General features: G+C 42.8%; 1 protein-coding gene across 4 annotated transcripts in view; it reads left to right on the top strand.

The window, feature by feature from the left end:
• asic2 (acid-sensing (proton-gated) ion channel 2) overlaps positions 1-23118 on the top strand; it is a 227299-nt gene that overhangs the window by 136358 nt on the left and 67823 nt on the right. Inside the window, exon 1 of one of the 4 annotated variants that reach the window (XM_029437548.1) lies at positions 5189-8376. The exons of the other annotated variants lie outside the window; for them this stretch is intronic. Coding sequence (XP_029293408.1) covers positions 7684-8376 — 693 coding nt within the window. The 5' untranslated portion in view covers positions 5189-7683. Of the gene's footprint in view, positions 1-5188; positions 8377-23118 lie in introns of those variants that run through there. 4 annotated transcript variants of the gene reach the window in all.

Raw genomic sequence — 23118 nt, 5'->3', positions numbered from 1 at the left:
GTGTTGTACAGTATTATATTTAGTCTTAAAGCTACTGAGGAGTTGTTTCCCTGTGTACAACGTGGATTGTGTTGCACTGGTTTTTCGAAGCGGCTGGCTGAATCGTGACCTGGGTTTGCAAAGAGGGCGGTTTGCCGAGGGGAGCTGTAAAGGGCAGGAGTGTGTGTGTGCAGAGTGCGGCTGGGATGTTGCCAAACTGTCAGACAGTATTTAGGTAGTGTCAGCTGGGGAAGATTATTAGGTTAACCAGAGATAATGTTATATAATCATAGGGATGGGAATCCCGCTGCATCAACAGCCTACCAATCTTTTGGTTATCATGACAAAGACTCACTTTGACCGCATGTTATGAGTAAAGGATTCATTCAGCCCTGGAAGCGTCCAACAGGCTTTCATTCGCACACATATTTCAACACCTCCGTGTTTCTGCTGTGATTAGTTGCTCTTGAAATTTTAAAAGGCCTCCTGTTCTGTCTAAATGTGAGCCAGGTGTGGGGCCTGATCCAAAACAAGTGCTCCCTATTGTCCTTAAATACAAGTGAAAATGGCAGTTTGACAAAAAAGAAGAAGAAGGTGTGGGGGGGGAGCAGCATGAACATATGCTCAGTCAACCATTAAATAGCAGTTTCAAAAGCATGAGATGAAAAAAAGCGTGTTGTTCATCATATCTGTCTTTATTATGACATTTATTATTGACCTTAAAATAGAAACTGTGGCTAAAAGCAAAATAATGTAAGATCCGGCATTTTAGTGATTTAGCGGCGCTACAGTTTCACAGAGAGAATCTTATTCATGACGTGATATATGATGATGAGTCAACAACTTGGCCAAACATCGAGCAAGTGCAACAACACAAGACTTAGCAAGCCGGCTAATAGTACTAACCAGCTCCGGTTCTGCAGCACTTAGTTCAATTAAAACAAACTAAAATAGAATAAATCACAATTAACACGAGACTAAAAAATGACAGCGCATTACAGGATTTGAATAAATAATCCCAATTTGAATAAATTACATTGGCAAACATAATAAGTCTTAAGCCCTAAATATAAAGAACTCAAGAGTTGTTGGAGCAGACTTCAAGTTGTGATAATTAAATCAAACAATTACAACAATACAAAGTAAAACTACAGGTTTGATTCTGGGGGGAAGTAAACAGACCTGTCCTGAACAATCTGAGAGATGGACAGTTCATAACAAAGCAGCAGATCAGAAATGTATCATAAGAACTGCTGCACTTTGTCTTGGTTTAATCCAGATTGTGCTTTATGATTAATAAAAAAATGATTCACCTGCCGAAGACCTGACGTTTCAGAAAGCTCAATTTAAAAGCTTTCTTTGTCCATTTAAAGTTTTTTTTTAAGGCTAGCGAGGACAGGAACAGGACGTGGCCCTCTCTGCCCTGGGTCTCGCTGTCCTGTCCGCACTCATGCCGGACAGAATGTCTTGAATGGCATTCATTAACCTCACATCCAGTTCCTCAATCTCTGGTCTCGGCTTGTTAGAGATATCTCTTATGAGGGGAAATTGGGGGGGACTGATGAGGCAAACTTTCGGTGGCCTCGTCGGGAGAGAGTCTTCTCTTTGTGTCGTCTTGGTTATCAGCAGGGTTTGTGTTACAGACGGTCTGAGCGGAGGCAGGCGGATGACGTGGCGGTGACCCGAGGGGTGTTAACCAGCGCTTCCATTTTGAAGAGGGAAATCCAAAAGGGCTGAGGGCAGGGGAGAGGGAAGAGGGAAGAATTAGGAGACTACATCTCGATCTGCTTATCAACGCGCTGATATCGAGGCCGTGGTGTTTAGTCTTTGTGGCGCTGAGCCAGCTGTGTGTCAGGTGCATCATTTTAGTTCTGGTTGAAGGCGTTTGCAGGCAGAAACAGAAACGGTGAATCAGTGCTTCAACTGGAGCCAGCAGGGATTGACACAATTCACTTTCACCTCTATTGATTTAGCTAATAGTTGCAATGAGCGGTTCATCTGCAATCGTTACCCTCTGATTCTCGAGGAAAAAAGACGATAATTCTGGGCTTTTAATGTAAAAACATTTGTATTAGTATTCTCCAGAGATTGTTATTAAATATACCCTCAAGACTCTTCATCTAATCAAATCTAAACTTGACCCGTACTCTGCGAGTGGAGCTGCGTAAGTCAGTTACAGCACAGACTCAACAAAACTCCATTCACCTGCTCTTATTAAAATAAAACATGAAATGAAAGTGTTCGACTCCAGTCCCCTGTGCTTTCCTCTTACCTCAGTGAAGGTTTGTTCCCTTCCTGCCTGAGGCTAAACTGCAGCTGAGCTGAGTGTCTTCATCACAGTCAAATCATTAGTTTTACCTACAGAGGCTTTTACAATTTCCTTTGAGTCATGTCACCTCCTTCATTCAGCAGCAGAATCGACAGCGCCACCATCTACAGGTAGAAGTAACTCTGCTGTGTTTCTTCTTGTTCTGTGTGAGTGAGAAGAATGAAAGCTTTACATTCAAAACGAGTCCAACGTGCAGCTCCTATAATATTTGATCAAAAGGGGACATCCTTTACAGATTGGTGAGAGAGGTCAGTGAACACAGCAGACTGATGGCTCATGTTTATGGAAACTACTCTAAATATGTATTCATCTCAATCTTTACAAAAAGGGAAATGACTGTACACTTTTCTAAACTTGTTGCAGAAGAAGTTGTGTATTCTTTACACGTTATACGTTTTTTTGGGTATATTTCATCTTCATTTTGTAGAAAAAGAGCTGCAAATACTCTGTTTCTATAATAACCTTCTTCAAGCGTGTTTTTACCCCCAAAAAGGCAGCTGCCGCTTTCAAGATCCACTGCACACTACCTGACCGGCACCAACCTGCAGACAAACAAAGTTAGCGACTAAGCAACCTCAAGAGCCAGATATTTCCCACTGGACTTGGCTGAGATCAAATTATAGCAAAAATATTGGAGTTACATTTGTCAGGTGGACAGAAAACACAAAGCAACCGTGTTCTCACACGTCAGTCATTGTTAGCATCTGTATCGGGTGATAGTTTGTATGTTCTGCTGAACACAAGTGGCCAAGCAAATCATTTAACGCTGCATGAAGGTACCCCTTGGGGTTTATGACTAGTAGTCTGAGCTATGGAGTGTTTTTACACCGTCCAACAACACTACTGCTGCGTAGGACGTAAACTATGCAGCTTTTAAAACATTCATACAAATCTGGAAATGCGTTCAACACGTTTGTTAGACGTCAAGGATAAACAGGGTCTTTAGGTGGGAGCGACCTCGCTGGAATCCCATCGATGACCAGCGGTGCTTAGTCGGACACAAATAAGCACCTGAGTGCGACGTGTCATCATCAGTGAAAGTGAAAATAATAGAGAAGTCCCTGCAAAGCCTCCTCTGCCTCATCACAAAGGAAGCAATTTCTAGATCTTTCCTTGAACCTTGACAACAACTATTAGATGTAATGAGTCTATCAACAAGAGCATCAATCGGCTTAATCAGTGGCTACCCAAGGGTTTGTTTGAAAACCAATGAGGTCAGGGAGAAGCGGAAGGTGAAGCTACCCTCCCAGTGTACTGTTACTGCATAGAGATTAGAAAATTAATAAAGTGTAAAAAAGCCATTGATTGCTTTGCCTGCCATCACTGTCATTTTAAATCAAACGTGGGTTTTGATGAATAGCAGCTCGTCATGAGATGCACTGTTTTTCTTCCCCTCTCTCTCATGTGTTATCTACTTGCCAGTGTCGCGGCCTACACCTGTGCTTTCACAGACGAGGCCTGCGTGAATCATCTAGCCTTCCTCGCGGCGGACTCAACCGCTTGCAAAGCCATTGTTGTGCTATTCAGCGATTTTCCTTCTCCGAAACATCCTCGGCCTAATTAACATGAAGCTATGAATGTTTAATTGTGGTTTTTATTTACAGGCTGCTCTCTCACGTCCAGTTACCACCACGTGTCCTTTGATCGGAGACCATGTTGTTGACAAAAGCATACAGGAATAATTTATAGGAAATGCCTGCCATGGCATCGCAGCCATACAATGCTGTGTAATTGTATCTGACGCTTGAGTTGGTTATACCCCTAATTAATCTGTGATTTCCCTTATGTTTTAGAATTGCAAATTGGATATGTTGAGCCTTTGAGCTATTCTTTACACTGACTGCATAGTTGGACTGTGAAATGCTCTTTATGGCTCCTAGCTAATTATTCAGCCCGTGGATCCAAGCTCTGGAAGGCTGCCTCTGACTCTAGTCTGTGTGTACAAGTGTGTGTGTGTGCATGTGTACCGTCGTAGCATAAAGTTACTGAGCATGCATGCATTTGACATTTCAATAACGCATCCCTGTTCTTTGTATTTTGACCGGTTATTCATTATACATGGATGTATTTTACTCTTTCAACGTTTTTACAGTCCTCGTTCTGCTAGTTGGGAATGATGTTTTTCTTTGTGTGTGTGCGCATCACGGGCCTGCTTGTGTGCACATGCCTTTATGGGTCTCTAAGTTAATTTCTTTTGACAGTGTGAAAGGTTTTTTTTTTTTAGGCTCATGTGTGGGCTTCATAGCTCCCGAGTTAAAAATGTCTTTTCATCACATATTCAAAGATGAGATCACAGCGGTGTTGTCGAACATCAGGCAAAAAACAATGAAAAGCAAACGTGTGCACAAGTCAAAATAGTGTCAAGCCCACACACTTGGTTGATCTTGCAGCAAATTAGATACTCAACTCGTTGTGTCGCAACGCTGTTTTGTAATAATTTAGCCTCGGCGATGCATGGCAAAAATGATCTGTTGTGATAATGGTTCAGAGCTGCTCCACAAAATATAAAGAAGGAGCTATATTCTGGATTTGGAATATTATTTTCTCTTTTATTCCACCTCAGCAACTAGGAAGTCCAAACAAATCTCTAATTGAAACTGTTCGGAGAAAAGGCTGTCCTCTGTAATTAGCAGAAGAACGCTGGTGAATGCTGATGAGCACCTTGAATTAGAATTGTATTAAACTATGCATTAAAGCATTGAGTGAACGAGAGCACTTAAGGGAAGTTGGCTCAGAAGGCTGTTTACTTGTATTGATGAAGTGTTTTTAACTTGACTGTTAGACACAGATGTTTTTTTGGCAAGTATGAACTAAAGCTTCACTATTAAAGCGGATAAAAAAGGTCGAGAAAGGGTTCAAATGAGAAACGAGGTAAGAGGCAATCACTCTTGCCCAGACTTCCTAAGAGTTGATGTAGTTTGAGTGTTTAATGTGTTCATATCGAGCCAATAAGACGTCCACATAGTGGTTATTTTTTACTTTCTGTAATCTTCATGGTTTTCTACATTTGTTTAGTTTAAAGGTTTTGTCTTTCTTTTTTAAATAAACACAGAATAAACATTATATAGATCCCGTAAATAAATTACTACCAGTATTATTTACGAAGTGGGTCATTTTACAGTGGAACAATCACGTTGTCGGTGCTCCCTGGTGGAGGATCTATGTAATGCCAACACCGTTTTAGTCAGCCATTAATATTGGCCTCTCTAATTTATCGCTCGGGCGTTAAACTTAAAATAAAAAAATTAGGTTGCTTTCTCATTTGTACGCAAAAATAATAATAAAAAAAAAAAACTCCTTTAATAACGGTATTAACCAAAAATGTCAATACGTGTGCTGTGTTTATTTTGTTTTATTAAGTATCTTTACTAAGCAATACAAATTAGATTAAACAAAAAGTTATTTTTGGAAACTAATTAATTAAATCTAATCTTGCAATAGCAATAGCTTGCGAAAGGGTAAATTGTATTAAACAAAGAGGAGCATTGAAGGAGGATGTATACTGTCCTGCATGTATATTCCCCTTTAACCCCCCCTTTAAATAACATACACTGCGTTACCAAACAAACTACCATTACGGTAAAAAAACAAAATGAGTTGAAACTAGTGGAGAGCTCATATCGAGCTGTGCTGCACACAAACCTTCACATTCATGCACACAGCAGTCTCTCATTGCACCGTAGTTGTGTGGCTCAGCAGCAGCAGACAAACAGAGGGGGGGCGAAGGAAAGCGCGAGTTAGCACAGAGAGAGAGAGACAGGCGCTCTCATCAGTGACGGGCTCACCGGCTGCGTGGACGGAGCTGTGGCGCAGGAGGAGGAGGAGAGGTGCAACGGGAGGACAAGCTGCCGGGCAACCGGAGCAAAAAAACAGGAGCAAACCACAAGAGACCGAGAGAGAGAGAGAGAGAGAGAAGAGAGAGAGAGAGAGAGAGAGAGAGGAGAGAGAGAGAGAGAGAGATCACTGAGGGGAGAGAAGTCTTTTGGAGCGGGAAGAGGGAGAAAGCTGGATAAATCTGACAAGGACACAGAGGGAGGAAAGTGCACAGAGAAGCCTTATCTGACGACGGAGAGAAGAGAGGGAGTGCGTGCTCAAAGTAAAGAAGAAGAAGAAGAAGAAGAAGAAGAAGAGGAGTAGACGGAGACTGACGGGAGGTCGAGCTCACGGGGCTTGACTGACACGAGAGCGACGCCGAGGAGGAGGAGGAGCATGAGGGCAAGTTGATGGATTTGATATGGGGAGAGTATTTTTAGAAGGAGGAGCGGAGACATGACAGGAATATTGAGATTAGAGATGCTGCCTCTAAGTGGGGGAGAAACAACTAGGGAGGAAGAAGAAGAAGAAGAAGAAGAAGAAGAAGAAGAGAGAGTTACAAGAGACAGAGAGAAGGGGGGAGATGTTGAAGTCAAGAGTGTGACAGCACTGATTATCTCTGGTCTGGTCTCCCGCAGAAAACCTCTGTGAGTGTACGTCCGTGTATGCGCATGAGTGGCTCCGTCTCCATGTGAAAGTGTGTTGTAGCATGTTTCTCACTGTGGCGCTGGGAAGCAGGTCCGCAACAAGATGAAGCTACCCCGTGGTTACCCGCAGGTCCTAATGACACTGGTTACAGCCAAGTGGGGGGGAGAGACCAGGTGACATCCAGAGGAACTCAAGGCAGTGAGAGAGAAAACAAATGAGCATGGGAGACTTTTGTGAATTCAATTAAAGCTTGTACTTAATAGTGACAAGGAACTGGATGCCGTCTCTGGCTCGAGAGCGCCGCTTCAAGACAGTAAAGCCAAGAAACACACTCACGTAACTTTGAAGAGAAACCACAGCTCTGGAACAAGGCAAGCTCTCTGACAGACTGCACCACGCTGACCAATCCCTTCTACTGTTGTCTCATTATTTAAATTACCTTATCTTCTTTGTTTCTTTTTGTCCTCTCTGCCTAGCCCTCGGTATTTTGTATTCTATCCTCCTCTCTCCCTCTCTCTTCCCCTCCCTCTTCCCCTTGCCTTCGTTCTCTCTGTCTCATCCTCTCTTGTTCACTGTCACACTAACTGCGGTGGATGTTGGACTCACTCATGTAGAAGCCACCTTGCTTCGAGCACATTTGCCTAGCTGATTTTTTTTTTGGAGGATTAGAGCACTCTCAGATTGGGAGACCAGGAGAGATGACCAACAAGTAGCCTGGCTGCTGCTGAGTTAATCACAGCTCCACCAGGAGAGGGAAGACGACTTTAAAACACAGTGATTTCCTTAGGGGAACTTGTGGGTTCTACGTTTTCATATAGTAGAACATTTCAGTGAAGACTGCATGGACCATCAGTACTCGTAAAACCAAACATATCCAGGTGTGGATTACAGTAGTGGATTTATCCTGGAGCTATATGTGGGTCCCAGCCCCTGAGGCTTGGTTGGGAAATGAAGCCTTTCCCGCGGCTGTAGGAGCGTTGTGGGCAGCTATGGCCCTGGAGGGGCGCTGTCTCCGGAGGGGATCCCCAGCTATGATTAGAAAAGGTCGTCAGCGGCGTCCTACAAAGCCAACTCTAGCTCGAGTCACTTCCACCTTGCTATCAAGGACACACCTGCACGGCCTGAGGCATGTTTGCCTCCCTGGTGGCTCTATGGGCCGCAGGGCCTTCTGGCTACTGGCCCTCTGCACCTCCCTGGGACTGCTTTTATCCTGGTCCTCTAACCGCGTACTGTACTGGCTTTCCTTCCCCACACACACACGAGTCCACGCAGAGTGGGCCAAAGAACTGGCATTCCCTACAGTCACTATCTGCAACAACAACCCCATCCGCCTCTACAAGCTCACCAAGAGCGATCTGTATTTCGCAGGCCACTGGCTGGGCCTGCTCCTGGCTAACCGGACAGTGAGGCCCATGATTCTGGACTTGCTTCAAGAGGACCGTCGGGCCTGGTTCAGGAAGCTGTCAGACTTCAGGCTCTTTCTGCCCCCCAGAAACTTTGAAGGAACCAACCTGGAATTTATGGACAGACTTAGCCACCAACTGGATGACATGCTCCTCTCATGCAAATACAGGGGAGAGCAATGCGGCGCTCACAACTTCTCTTCTGTAAGTCCAATTTTCTGTTTTCTGAAAGCTTTATGCCAACTCTGTCAGCATCAAGAACACCACCGCTGTGTAAAAGTTGCAAATGCATTACATCTAGCTGAAAGAACGTATTGCTTCATTTCATTATCATTTAGTGCACTGCTGTAATGGCTAGGTTATAAGGCTGTAAAGACACAGTATACAAGCTGTCGTAACTTCCTGTTATAGTGGACTGTTAGAGCTTTCTTGGTCATCTCACAAAAAGAGCAAATGTGTTACTGCACGGGGCAATTGTTAAATTACCCCCAGAGCTCTTGTTAAATTAATGGTTGTGCAACAAGGATAACAAATGCATTGAGTACAAAAAACATGATGAAAACGGCATGAACAGTAGCCGTAGTGATATAATAATATAAATGAAATGGGTTATGTGAGAGCTTGTGCCTAGGAATAGTTACTAGCACAAACCCTCAATATCAAAAAGTTTATTTTGCAGTACTGTGCAGCGCCCCCCCCCCCCCCCCCCCCCCCCCCCCAGGACTTAACTGTCTCTCTGTCTGATCATTCTCATATCTATCTTCCTTTCTGTGTGGGTGGTTGTGGGTTGAAGGATTTGTGTGCCCACTCTTCCTTGTACACTCCCTTGGCTCGACTGAACCACGGCAGATTCTTTGTCTGCCGTATTGTATAAACTTTGTTTATCATTTCCTTTCGGTTCTCTTCTTACCTTTGTACTGTAGCTTCAAAGTCAGACTGACTGAAGCAGAAATAAGACATGGCACATGAATACCTGTGTGCAAACGTAGTGCCTGGTGGTTGGGTGTGTTTTGCTGCTATTGAGTTTGCTATCCCCACATTTAAAGTTATAAAGATGTTCATCAAACCCTACTCTTGATCATGTGCATCACTTTTTAGTGTCCCCTGGAAAGAGAGACGTCTGTTGTGTTGTGAGCTTCTTGCAACTTTGTTGTTTTCGTGTTTTTTTCGGTTATTTCTTTCTAAATGCTGCGTATGTGTTGTCAAGTTGGTGAAGATTTTATAAACGCAGTATATAAAATCACATGCTCGTGTTCTTTATTAGTGTTTTACAGGCTCAGGTCAGGGTTGTGGTTGTGCGCACATTATGTGATCAAACTGAATGTTTTTTTGTTTTCCCAGCTCTGGTGGGCTGAGCTGCTCTTTCTGTCTGTTTGCCCTCTGTCAGAAACAGGACATGATGCATCAGCCTACTGCAATACAAATCAAGTGCTTAATCAAAAGCTTGCCCTGAAGCCAGTATCCATTAACAATGTGTTTAAGCAGCCGCATTCATTGTAGTGCAGGGAGACATGATTAAAATGTCAGTGCAATATTAAAAAGGTTCTGTAGGTTTGTTGATTTGCCTGCTTTGTTACCTCAATGTTCAGTTTTTATGTCAAGGTTGTGAGGATTCACTATGACAATGAGGACTACCATTGTGCAGCTTGTAATGTGCAATGAATGGAGCATGTGATGCGTTGGCATTGATGTGATTGTCGTAGCAGTTCGCCCAAGCTGAATGATTTTCTGACATTTAATGTGTCTGAACATTGTGTAAGAATGGATCAAGCTGCTGCTAATTGAAGAAAATGTTTCCTTTTGAGAACATCTACTATGCACATTTGAGATAACCAATCTGTGCGATCACCCTTAAATTTGAGTAAATCCAAAGGGGATGACACCAGGAAGGACTTACAGACACAGTAGCAGTGGACCGTCTTCCTTTTTCTGATCCCAAACTTGCTGAGACCGCCAATGATAGGTATAAGAATGTACACATTTGAAGTGTTTTTCTGTAGTAGTAATATGTTGGTAGTTTTATGGACAGTGTGTTGGATATTGTCAGCTTCACTTTGCAGATCAAAGCCACATGACGCCCCAGTCCTGCCTGCCTCCTCATCTTGTTCTACCTCATAGGGGGCTTATGCCGTTAACGGGCCCTCTGTGGTTTTGCTAATCTCATTAGCCTGCTGCTGCAAGTCAGCAAAGACTCCCCGAGGCCTATTCATTATCACTGCATTTAGAGCACTGTCACTCTAATACCAGAAAGGATGCCACAACAAGATTAAACAGGGGACAGAGAGCACACGCACATAGACATGGGAGTAAATAAACACAAGAATCCTTGTGTTGTGTGTTCAACTTTGTAACCCGCATGCATGATTGTCTTGGAGAATCTGTGAGAAATCCAGTTCTGATTGAGGTTGGTGATTAAAGGATTAAGAGTACAGAGGATGCTTTGAACTGCCAAGCATCGGGGTGTGTTGGGGGGGAAGAGAAAGGTACAGCTAGAGGTTGGGAGTGAGAGAAAAAGCATCTGGTCGGGAATACAAATGTGTCCCGTAATTCTGGCACAAACTCTTGCAGGAGGAGGATTCCATGTGCTGAATCTACTGTATCGCAGTGAATGTGAAGAAGGCCGGCTAATCAATAAATCTATTAACTTCGTGCTGTAGTTTATGGTGGTCTATTTTGCTCCCACATCTCCAATACTGATATACGCTCAGTCACCCCACAGTGAATCCCAATCTAACAGCGGGGGATAACAGGGCTGGAGTTAGGTGCCAAAAGCCAGGCAACCCGCTCCAACCATCTACAATAAAATATAAGTGATAGCTTATCAAACCACAGCTAGCTAAGCCTCTCTCCGTGGGTCAGATATACAGCTCCCTCTCTCACAGCTCCACCGAGGTAAAGGTAACTGCCCCCTGCAATGACAAATTAAACAATGCTCAGAATTGGAGGGCAGCGCCGAGCCTTTGTGAAAAGAGGTGAATCTCTTTGCCTGACCAGAGTAATGTATCAACTCTATCCCCAGAGAAATCTCACCGCTGCAGAGCCACTGCAATGATGCCCTGCCCTCTTAATGTGTAGCTTGAGCAGGTTTTCTCTTATGTGTTTTAGAATTGTGAATTATATGGGGACAATACTGCATGTCCAATTTAGTGTTATTAATGTTTGGGCTTTTTATTCAAGCTGATACAAACATTGAACACAGAGAATTATCACCTGATTACAGTCTTCCTCTGCTCTACGAAGCGTTTTACTGTCTTTCAGCTTTGGTGTAACAGCTTGTTTCTGCTGCATGCAAGTCGCCACAGTTCATGTGGCCTTCGGACATAAAGCCCTGCTTTGCAGTTCAACTCTACAAAGGGTCATTGATTAAACGTTGGCAGCCTTTTCCCTGGATGTGTTAATGGAATATGTTTCAGAGCTGGAAAAGGGAAGGCGCATGTACATCAGGGATTTTTCCCTGCATTGTTCAGTCAGCAGACAAACACATCTCATTGAATTATGTTCAGCTTCACCTTCTATATTCATTCCACGGTTCTAATTATTTGTTTTATTATCAGCACTTTGGGAGAACTGAAAAATCTGCACAACCTGTTGGACCCGCCCCCCCTTTCTTTCCACATCAACTATATGAGGACACTTACGGAGGCTTATTTGCAGAGAGCCCAATTAGGCCGTCCACAAGGCCTGGTCAATCACCCCTGAGCCCAAAGGGGGCTGCTGATTGATTTTTAAGCACATCCAGGTAATAATGCGGGTCTCTTCTCCTCCCGTCTGTCATTGAACTTTACAGTAGGATTCTGTAAAGCAAGACCATAAACTATTGATCCAGCTTAGAATAAACAACAAACGAGTGGGAGCTGCAGCTCCAACCACAGCACTGTCATTATCACAGGTAGCCCTGTGCTTACCATGATCCACACTCCAATACCCCTCTTGAGAACCCAATGGCTCGCGTGGTTTACTTCCAGCTTATATTACAAACCATAACAGAACTGTGTCTTAATATGAATGGCCACTGTGCTGGTCATTGATATGCCGCAGCCACTGAATGCAGCCAGCATCCAATAGCGGTTTGACTGCCAGCCAAAGACTGTAGCAGTCCCCTTAATATCCCGGTGTAATGCAAGATTTGCAATGCAGATGAAAAGATCATACATGGTTAGTATTTATAAGGTCACGTTGATGCAGAATCCACAGAACTTGTGAAAGGTTAGTGTTTGAAATAGAAAGCTAATGGATGCTGCTCTCTCACATGAATATAATTAGCTGAAGCTGTATCTAATCTCCAGCGCACTTTCTGGGCACCGAGAACCATTAAATTACATTATGATGCGTTCAAGTTTTGTTTAATGTGGAATAAGCATTGGACCTGTTTTGACCCTCTCAAAGAATCAGAATCTAGAATCGTTAAGAACCAGCAGAGTCGGTATTTGAATCTTTAAAATCCTAACACTTCTCAACCCTAGTTACAAAGTGTTTTTTGCAAGACATAAGTGATAGCAGATGCCAGAGACAGTGATTGCAGTATTTGAAAAGCATGGACGTCAATTTGCTTGACCTGAACTTTCACCACTCACTGGTTCCTCCTGCGGGTCATCTCCTCTCACCACACACACAAACACATTCTGTACTGAAGATATGCATACTACTACGCCCACGATTCAAATCTATATTCACTCTCTGGACCTGTGGGAAACATACACCCACATGCAGTATTATCATGTGTGTGTGTGTGTGTGTGTGTGTGTGTGTGTGTGTGTGTGTGTGTGTGTGTGTGTGTGTGTGAGGGGCAAGAATGTAAATGTAATAAACACAATATAATACATGCTCTAAAATGACCCTGGAGTTGCAGCCAAAACCTTTCGCTAATGGTAATGCCAACTTCTTCCAACTTGTTTACCACCTATACTACAAGTGTCTAAGTATCATGTTCACAACCATTTCAGAACTTATTATCATGAGTTCAGTTGTAACTAAAAATGGTAAGTTCATTAAATATCCAACTGTTTACTTTATCTTAACAGGAACACTGATTGAATCAATTTACGACTTGGAAAGTCAGAACCTTTTAATTACGATAACGAATTGAAAATGAAAACAAACCATATATTTGTATTTCAACAACTGTGCTTTACTCTTCCTTTATAAGGCTTCAGCCACAGGTATCATATCGATGAATCAGTACTGATCCGGGTGTGACATGTGTAATGATTAGGCAGCTTGAACTTGAACATGTGAAATGCATTTGAAGAAACTTAAACGCTATGTTGAAACAACCTAATGTTGGCGGATGCATCCAACCGCGAGGCCGTCATTTTCACAGTGTAGCTATCACAGTCCTGTTTATTCGAGCCTTGTTAAGAAGCACCATTTAATTTATATGGAGAGTGTATACATGGCATATGACCATTTTAGTCTGCATTCTGACTTCAGTCTGACCTTTCCAGGGATGCTTCCTTCTCTGTGGTGGGCAATATGTCCTGTGGTGCTGTGTAGGTTGAAGCTCAGCTCTGAGGATGCTCAGGTCAAACATCAGAAGACACAAGTTCCCAATCCCCGGGCAGAAATTGCAGATTGAGACATCTCATAGATGTTTGAACCATGCTGTTCAAATACCCCCATAACTGCGTCCTCCTTATCACATTTGGCTCCCTAATATGCATTACTGACATGCATTACAACAGCATCTGATTTGATCAAAGACACGTGGATTATAATGGTGTCAGCCACATCAGCTCTACGTGCAGACAAACGAAACAGCCATTTCATCTTATTATTCTTGCTTTTATCAGATTCTTCTATGCAGAGTTGCTACTATTTCACCCAGGAAATGTGGCTGCTGACAGAATTGTTACGGTTTCTGGTGCTATCTGTGAGAAACATATTGTAGTTCCTTTATGCCCCGCTAGTTTTCTTTTTGAACTGTATATCAGGAAGGAGTCTCAAGGTGAGAAAAACAGGATTGCAGCCATGTCCCTGTCTTTCCTTCCAATTACTGCTGCCTGTGTGCCTTTCAGCAAACACTTAATCCCCAGCTGCTCTGGCCAAGTTGATCAGGAGTGAGCAGCTTTGGGCTGTTGGACAGCTCTCATGTGTGTCTGTATCTGAGCATGTGTCTAACTTCCTCCAGCCTCCAGCTGTTGATGCAGAACACACTTCCCTAAGCAAACCTGTTGGAGTCAGGGTTGAGACTAAAGGACCTCAGCAGAGGCAAATGTAAACAGACTTAAAACGGCAACTTAGTGTTTGTTCTCGCTTGAATCTCACAAGACTGTGTGTGCTTTGAAAGAGGAATCAACAGAAGAAAAACAAAGCTCCCAACAGTCTGCTTTAAGGTTGTGCATCTTTGATGTAACCTGCTTCCACTGATGCCGCTTCATAGCTCGTATATATCGCGGCAATTCACTCAGCCTACACATGCAATTCCACATTTTCCACTTAATTCAGATTTGATAGCTTTTGCACATGTCACTTGCTATGCATTGCTCTCTCACCTCGCCCGTTGGATCCGTCAGCTGTGGAGATGCTTGAGAAATGAGTTATAACACAGGATGTCATGTGAAGTGAAGCTAACTACAAGTGCACATTTAATCATCTTTCAAACCATTACAGTAGAGCCACTGAAATGAACCAGAATGTGAATATGTCATCCCTTGCCGCAAGACTGGGAGGAGTCCGTCTTGTGTTGCAGGAGAGAGGCTGGGAGGAGTGGAGGAGGAGATGGTTTTGTAAGTCAAAATGAAAAAAAAAAATAAACAAGCAGGGAAAGAACACAGTAGCTTGCCAGATTTAACCTGAACAATATCAAAGGGAGAAACCTCTCTGAGGTCTTGAGGTTCCGTCAATAATTTAACAAACTGAATGTCTGGTTGTTGTTTCTGCCTCTCCTCCAGACGTGAATACCTTCATGAATAATGAAAACACAAGGAACAATTCGCAGCAATTCATCCTGTCTGCTCAACAGCACACACTTTAATTTAGCTTTACCTTCTCAGCCATACTGTATGCTGTTGTGTATATATAAATATAGAAACATGAACCATGCCAATTGTTTATATCTACAGTGGGTAGCAGATTTAATATTCTGGAGATTCTTTTGCCAAACAGACTTAATTACTGAGAAACTGCCTTGTACTCTTTGTCCAACTTTCTTTATGAGAAGATATCCTGTATTTATATGTATTTATGTTACACTATGTTTGTTCTGTGTCCCTGAAGGATATTGTTGACAGCGTAAACTGTTGGTGGCTTAGTCAGTCTGTGGATATTAATACTGCAGCGTATGGATATGCAAAATAGCAAGATAAAACATTGCTTTAATTTAAGCTGCAGACCACATTAAAATCCTTGTTGAGTTAAAGCAAAGGAAAACAAAAAATGTGAAGCGTCTTCATCTCTATGTTTGAGTTTATACCAGTAAATCCCTTTTTCTGTTTCCTCACTGTAGCTCTTAGCAAACTTACTCAAACTGGAGTAAATATTGCATTTGTTGGGGACTATTTTCAGCGGTGGATTAATACACAATTGGAGCACGAGGGAGTATTTCTGGCAGCAGATCGGGGGATGTAGGATTTACTCAAAATAATTGTACAGTGTGTTCATGTTGATGAAGAAACATGTCGCCCAGTGCAACAGTGTGCTTTTAATAGTGTTTGGACAACAATGAATCTTCATGGCAAATTTAGGAATAAGCTAAATCGGGCTTTTGATACACAGACAATAATTGGTAGCATGAATAATTCCGTCGTGGTTTTTGGTCTTTTCATGGCATTTGTTGACAACGTTACCTTTATCCTTTAACAGTAGAGCTTTGTTGATGAGAGACAACACGGGATTCTTGTTGACAAGGAAGGTCATCCAAATGTATGATGAACTTTCTTCTTCACACAACTATGGCAAAATGACACTCAGGTCATAAACACTTTGACAGCATGTATTCTTACATCAAATATGTTTCCTCATTCATATACGTACATTCACATCAGTCTGTATTAGAAAGCCTTTCTTCGTTCCTTCCTCACAACTTTGTGAGAAAGCCCACGGTAGCATTGCAGTACTGTAAATGTGCTCCCTCACTGCCCTCCTCAGTAAATGAGACCTAAGACTCTTTTTTCACAAACAAATGCAGTGTTCAGGCAAAGTTTTGGATTCAAACGAGTGAAATGGGAGACATGAAGCACATTTCCAAGATGGATGGAGATGTTAAGAGGGGTAACGACGGAGCCCGGTGGCACATTGGCCCTCAGAAACTCATCAGCATTATAGTCCACGTCCTCCTGGCATCGTGGGCACAGGTGGCACTGGCTCATTACTCAAACCCCTATGGTCTGTCTTTCACGGGCAGAGCGAAATATGGACTCCTATTAGCACATTCCCTGCTGCGCCATGCAGTATTGTGTGGGCCAGAACATGTGTAGGAGGCTGCGAAAAAGAACAAAAAAACACATTTTTAAAAAATCTATTGAAGTCGTCCTAGTCAGAATGGAGAAACCTGCACGTCCTGTCATTAAAAAAGGTGAAAGTCACACAGGCTAAATAAATGAAAGCTGTATTCCTATCCACCCATGTCCCCGAGGAAGCCGTGTAAAGAAAGAAGAGTGAGAGAAACAAACAAGGCAGTAAAAGTAGATACAGTATGCATAGGAATAAGGAAGGGGAAGCTTGCTAGACTGGCAGAGATCGCTGTAAGACTTGGCAAGATAAAGGTGTTTGTGCAGTTCTCACTCTCCGTCTCACTTTTGCAGACACATTCACGTAATACAGTGAGGCCCACCATTAGTTAAGAATACATTCCTGCAGGCTAAACATAATAATGCAGGAGCACAAATACGTGCCCATAATGTTGAATCTGGAGACGCATCCACTCTTGTAACAGATTCACGGGCAGAGGGTGTTGTTCACATTCATGACAAGGCCTCTGCGCTGTCAGCCCGTAATAGTTATCTCCTGCTTGGTATATGATCCTTATGTTGGCAGCACTCATAGCGATGCACTCTTCACTCGAGCTCTATCCAGCGCAGTGAACGCAGTGCTGATATCATTACTGTCCTCAACAGATGGCTTTCTGCTGTCTTTGAAAAGCATTAAATGTTCATCAGCAGCAGAAGCAAAGCACACCGAGTGAAACGTTTGAGCACATTATTAATATATCCACATCAGCATAAAAACCCCAAGAATTTGAATTTAACTCTCCTGGTGGACACATTCACGTCAGCATAAAATCCTAAACATTTGAAATGTAAATACATTCCTGTCCCTTCTTTCACCCACTGACAGGTAGCTGTGCAGGAGTCAGATGTGCTTTCTGCACAACATACTTTCTTTGGTTTAATCTTGGTTAGAGCACAAACATGTTTCCTAAACTTCACTTAACAGAAACACTTCTCCTGGACCATGGGAGTGATTAGTAATCTCCAGCATAAAGATGGTGTGCACCACGATCCCCTTCTTTCACTTAGCATTTCAATCCTTCGTCCTCGTCATCCCCTCACTTCCCCCGAGGCGTTGTGATCTGCAGATAGAACGCCGGCCCTGACAGCAGTGTTAAGCAGAGGCCTGGCTGTTCTGAAGGACAGGTGCTTCTGGCCCCATAGGGGACTGGCTCGGACAGAGGACAGGGAGAGGACATGCTGGAGCCGTCCTGGCTGATGATGACAGCTTTTGAAACGCTTTAAGCAAACGCACTAAATGACAGAAAGAGTAAAACGCCCCGGAGCAGGAGTCAGGCAGGGAGGGCTGACCAAAGCCTCTCCTGGCTTAACCCGGCCATATCAAAGGTTTCTGCGTAATCATTGATGACCAGAAGGAAAGATTCTCCTTTTCAAAGTCAAGCATGCAAAATGAAAATCTGCCATAGCTCATAGGCAACATGAAAACCTCAGTGCAACCCTGCTTTGTCTCCTCCCCTGTGATGTTGCCAGTGGAAACGCACAGCGAGCATCGCGGTGAGTTATGCTCCTGGCCATGGTGGTTCAGTTTGTTCGTGGACGAGTGGTCTAACCCTGAGAACAGTCATTTTCTCCCCAGCTCAATCTCCTTCTGCCAGTCGCCGAGGAGTGATGGGTCATCAGCTCCTGTTGTGGCTCCATGTTTGACTTGAATCACTGTGGGAGCAGCAATATGGGGCTGGTGCAATGTGTTACAGATCGCCCCTTCCGTTCATATTTTTCTTCATCCGTCTTTGAAATAAATGTCCCTGGTCGAAGGATTCAAACGGTCATCTGCATAATTTGTACAGCAGAGCTAATAAAAGACAGAATGATCCTTCAGCAGACTTTGACACTCACACTTGTGATTGCATTTTGCACAGATTACATTTGTAATCCTGTACTGAATGTTTTAATAATGTTATTGGAGTCAATAATTTAATTATTTATTCACATTTTATTTATTCACAAAATGATATGCAGATGTGCCTGATTGCAATTATCCATGTGTCAAAGTATAAATGTGCTTGAGGCCAATGCTATGGTTATGAGGGGTGAGAGTCAGCCTGAGCCGGAGGTCTCAGAGAGAGAGGGAGAGGGAGAGGGAGAGAGAGAAAAGAGAGAGAGGAAAGAGAGAGAGAGAGAAAAAGAGAGAGAGAGAGAGAGAGAGAAAGAGGAGAGAGAGAGAGAAAAAAGAGAGAGAGAGAGAGAGGGAGAGAAGGGAAAATGTAAGGCCAAGATTTGGAAAAGGAGGAAAATGATTTGTTTATTTGTTTCGGCTTTTTAAATGGCTTTTTTCTTCTTTTGTATTTTCAAAGTAGACATGTGGAGGAGCTTTAATCATTTATTTTCCATGACACAACTGTCAGAGCATTCCTGTCACTGCATCTCAAAATAAACGAGTTTTAGCGGCACCCCTTAAAGCCTTAATGTGCTTCAGTTACCACCAACTCTTTGAAGAGCTTAATAATGTCACAGTAACTGTGCGTGGCTATTAGCGCTGATCTTTGTGAATTGCACTGTTTTTCCAAGAGCCACATTTGCATAGAAAGGGGCCATATTTCCACCAAATGTATGCATATTACCACATTTAAATATGTGCATAGAGCACAGGAGCAACGAGCTGCTCTTTGCTTGGCCAGCGCAGTTGGGGTGCATGAACAGAATATTCTATTAAAATATATAAGTTGTGATATTCATGGATTCACCTGTGCTTTTCCACATTCAAAAACTGAGAAACCAGTTGGACTTGTCATTGCTACAAAATTAAATAGTTGTTGATGAGTTTTGCAACAAGCTTTTATAGTGAAGTACTTCATTAAAAATGTGAGACAGGAAGTTCCTCCCATAAGGTGAGAACAAAGGCTAATTATGTTGCTACTTCTTTGTCCTCAGTTGAAGTCAGTCTGTAAACACAAAAGCACTAATGTGTATTCATCAGCTGCTCACACATTTTAATTTGATTCAATTTGGCTTTTGTATTGTACATGGGCTGTGTTGAAAGTTATTTTCTGCCAGATAATTATTGAAGAAATGACACTTACATGCAGTCGGTAATGAAGCAGATGTAAAACACCAAAATAACAAATTAAATGGGATGTCAGAAAGTGTTAGCAACTATAAGTGGCTTCCCCTCCCATACTGAACGACTCGAATCAAAGCAGGAGCTCTAATTTGAAGGTGTCATCTGTCATGTGTCTCTGAACGGAGCTACTTCAGGAAAACAAACCCTCATTGTCCTCAATAGGAAACCACATTTCCTTATACCCAGGCAGGTCGCAGCATTTGTTTTGCTTCCTGTTCCCACTCCATTTCACACCTTTGCCCTATTTGGTTTCATTTCTGTGTTGTGATTTCCTTTCTCAAATGCCACCTCTGTCCCCTTTCCCTCTGTCTGTCAGCGGCAGTTAGCATCACAAACAGTCCGTGTGTTTCTGAGCTATGTATGTATGACAGGTGGTATTTTGTCAGTCATGTCCAAACATCACAGTCATCCCCTCGGCCTTCCTATCATGCCCGTGGAGCTGTGGGGCAGGGCATCTCTTCCACCTCCCAGCAGGCCTGCAGAGCGTTACTGCCGGGGCAGTGTTGGTGTGTTGAGGCTCCGTGGCCTCAGTCAAGCATCGCAGAGTGATCGGAGAGTTGTGGCTCAGCTGATCCAACTTGTGTGGGTGTGTGGGGAGGCACATATGGAGAGGTGTGTGTGTGTGTGTGGCTGGACACAATCGTGTGCACCTCAATGTCCAGCGCTAATACAGTAAGTAGTTTGCCCTTATGCTCTGGCTTGTGGTTCACCTTCATGAAGGACGTTGAGCATGTCAACATTTAGATTCAATTGAAAGCACAGATGGGCCAAAGTGCAGCCTACTTTACAGCAGATTATACGTACTTATTGAGAGAGTAATTGTGCCCTGTCTGCTCCACAGCATGTGGTATTACTGCTCTGACAGGTAATCAAGACATAGTCAGCAGAGCAATCCTGCAGTTTCGTACCGATCACATATAGAATCATTCTAGAGACTCACGAAGACAACATGGTTTCTATTAGTTGATCAAAGTTTTGATTTGACAGCTGAAGTTGTCAGACAGCATGGGCTTTTTAATGGAAGTGAAGGAATGGCTTCAAATATTTGTTTTATCAAGACTTCAGGCAACAACTTCACAATGTTTTCCCCCCTAAAGATTCAAGAATAGCAAAGCTTTTCTCCATATTTCACGTATTTTGCAATCTCTTTATCAGTTTGTTAATGATTATTCTTGTTTTATAGGGTTGCTACTGTATCGTTGTACGGTTCGCTGTAGCAAAATAGTCTGCAGAAGTTCTTTTTATCTTTGTCATCAGTTATATAACATAACCGTATCTATATTTTGTAGGTTGAAATTCAATGATAATTCTCAATGTTCTGTGTTAAACTCAAGGACGCAGTACCCTAACATACATCTTTTACATGTCATTAGACATTGAACTGATTTGCTGCTTTGTTTTCTTTGCTCATGTCGTCATGGTTATTTCATTTGGCAGATGTCAGTAGTTCTGTTTCATGCTTCCACTGGTTGAGCGGTGCATAAATGTCTGAGGAAACCAGCCCATTGTTAACCCATTTAAGGATGCTTTGTGATGTGGCTGAAAGAGCGCTGCTTAAATAATTCACCATTGGGCTGAATCTGTGACTCTACGGGCAAATAGAGAGGAACATCACATCACATTATATAAAGAGTTGGTGCAGAACAATTCTCATGTTTTCTTAGTGTAATATTCCTGCGATGATGACCCCCATCCTCAATAATCGGACTGTTGTAGTGTGATTCTGCCTTGGTCTGAAGTAGTGCTTATACATATTGAAATATTGAATTGAATAATATGAATATTTATAGTAATAATAAATAATGTAACACAGGTGATGAAGGTCACTTGAGTTCCCCGTAATGTATCCTTGTATACAGAACTCCTTTAGTTTGCCTAATGGCCGAAAAGAAATCAGGAATGATGAGTTTAATTTCCGAGAGTAAGGTCAAATATTTCATTACTGACCTTCCTCAGTAAAAACTAATCCCATACAAATGAAGATTCAGACAGCAAAATAAAACAAAAGAAACTCCACGAGGACCAGCGAGGCCGTCCTCGTGGATAACGGATCGTTTCATTTGGAGTTCTTGTTTGCAACGAGTAAGAAGGAGGTTTTCCTAAATTAAAATATTGATTTGTATCTATGATTAAACATTTAATTGAACGTCATCACTACTACAAGAGGGTGAGATGGTGCATCACTGATTTCAGTCGCTGACGACGGATCATTTAAACAAATAAATGGTGAAAGCTTGAGATATAAATAGTTGAATGTGTGTAAAATGAGGTCCATATCTGTACCTGCTGCATTAATTCCCCGTGGTGACATTGCGTAGGAGGGTAATCATTTTTGCAGAGTGCTTTCTTTTTTTTTTTGTAACCATCAATGCAGACGAGCCGGGACATCCATCTCCATAACTCTTACTGAAGGCCTGCCTTCTTGTCTCACCAAGCTCATTAACAAGACACATGGAAGTCATACCGACTCTGTGGCATGTGTTGAGACGTTCATCACGGTAAACAACGCCCCCGCCCCCCCTCCTCCTCTCTGCGTTGATTACCGCTGTAACTTATATCCACTGTTGCAGATGCGGAGCTTTAACTCATCTGTTCACCGGAGCCGTGCTACTTCTCAGCCGTGCAGGAGGCAGTATGAAGCCGAATGGCCCGGATAACTCGCTTTATTCAGCCGAGGAAATAGCAGCCATTATGTTTCCCCTTTATGATCCGTTCCCAGTGTGTCGTCCTGGGAGGCGACAAGTCACCCGGCGGCAGGCATCCTATTCAGCCACCTGCCAATCCTCAATCACACTTCTAATTAGCCAAACGTTCAGATTGCCTTGAACGCAGCGGGGGACCTTAAATCTTGTTTAAAAGCTTATGAATGAAATACATAAATCTCAGCGGAGATCAAATACATCCTTAACCACACAACACTGTATTTGCAGGCTTTTGTAATCATCGTCTATTTGAAGAATCATAATACCATGCGCTGTGTATCATAATGGGCAATCCACTGAGGAACACAAACACTCCTGAGGGTCTTGGAATAAATACCCCATTTTTTATTTTAGACGCTCAGACACTCTAAATTTAATGTAGACTCATTTTCATTCTTGTTTACAGAAAGCAGATGAGCTGCTTCAAGCTTGAGTCCATTGCCTGCACCTATACAGCCACAGTCATTGTCATGCATGCGGCGATGTGTCTGATATAATCCTATCTTTAGGATTCATCAGGGCTCCTGTGGTAGTTTGCAGTGTGTATCATGTCCAGGCTTTGCAAGCTAATAAACAGCAGTGTGAACGCCGGGGCAAAGGGGTGACACATTGTCTTACCACGTATGCTACTTTGAGATTTTTCTTGTAAACACATCCAGCAGGTCAATAAGCTGTCATAATGACGATCGCATCACAGCGGCTTCTGCCCTTCCCAGTAACGATCATGACTCGCATC

This window comes from Cottoperca gobio, chromosome 8 (assembly GCF_900634415.1).
Source record: "Cottoperca gobio chromosome 8, fCotGob3.1, whole genome shotgun sequence".
NCBI classification, from domain to species: domain Eukaryota; kingdom Metazoa; phylum Chordata; class Actinopteri; order Perciformes; family Bovichtidae; genus Cottoperca; species Cottoperca gobio.
The sequence above is the reverse complement of the archived record's forward strand: the minus strand, read 5'-3'. Positions and strand labels throughout refer to the sequence as shown.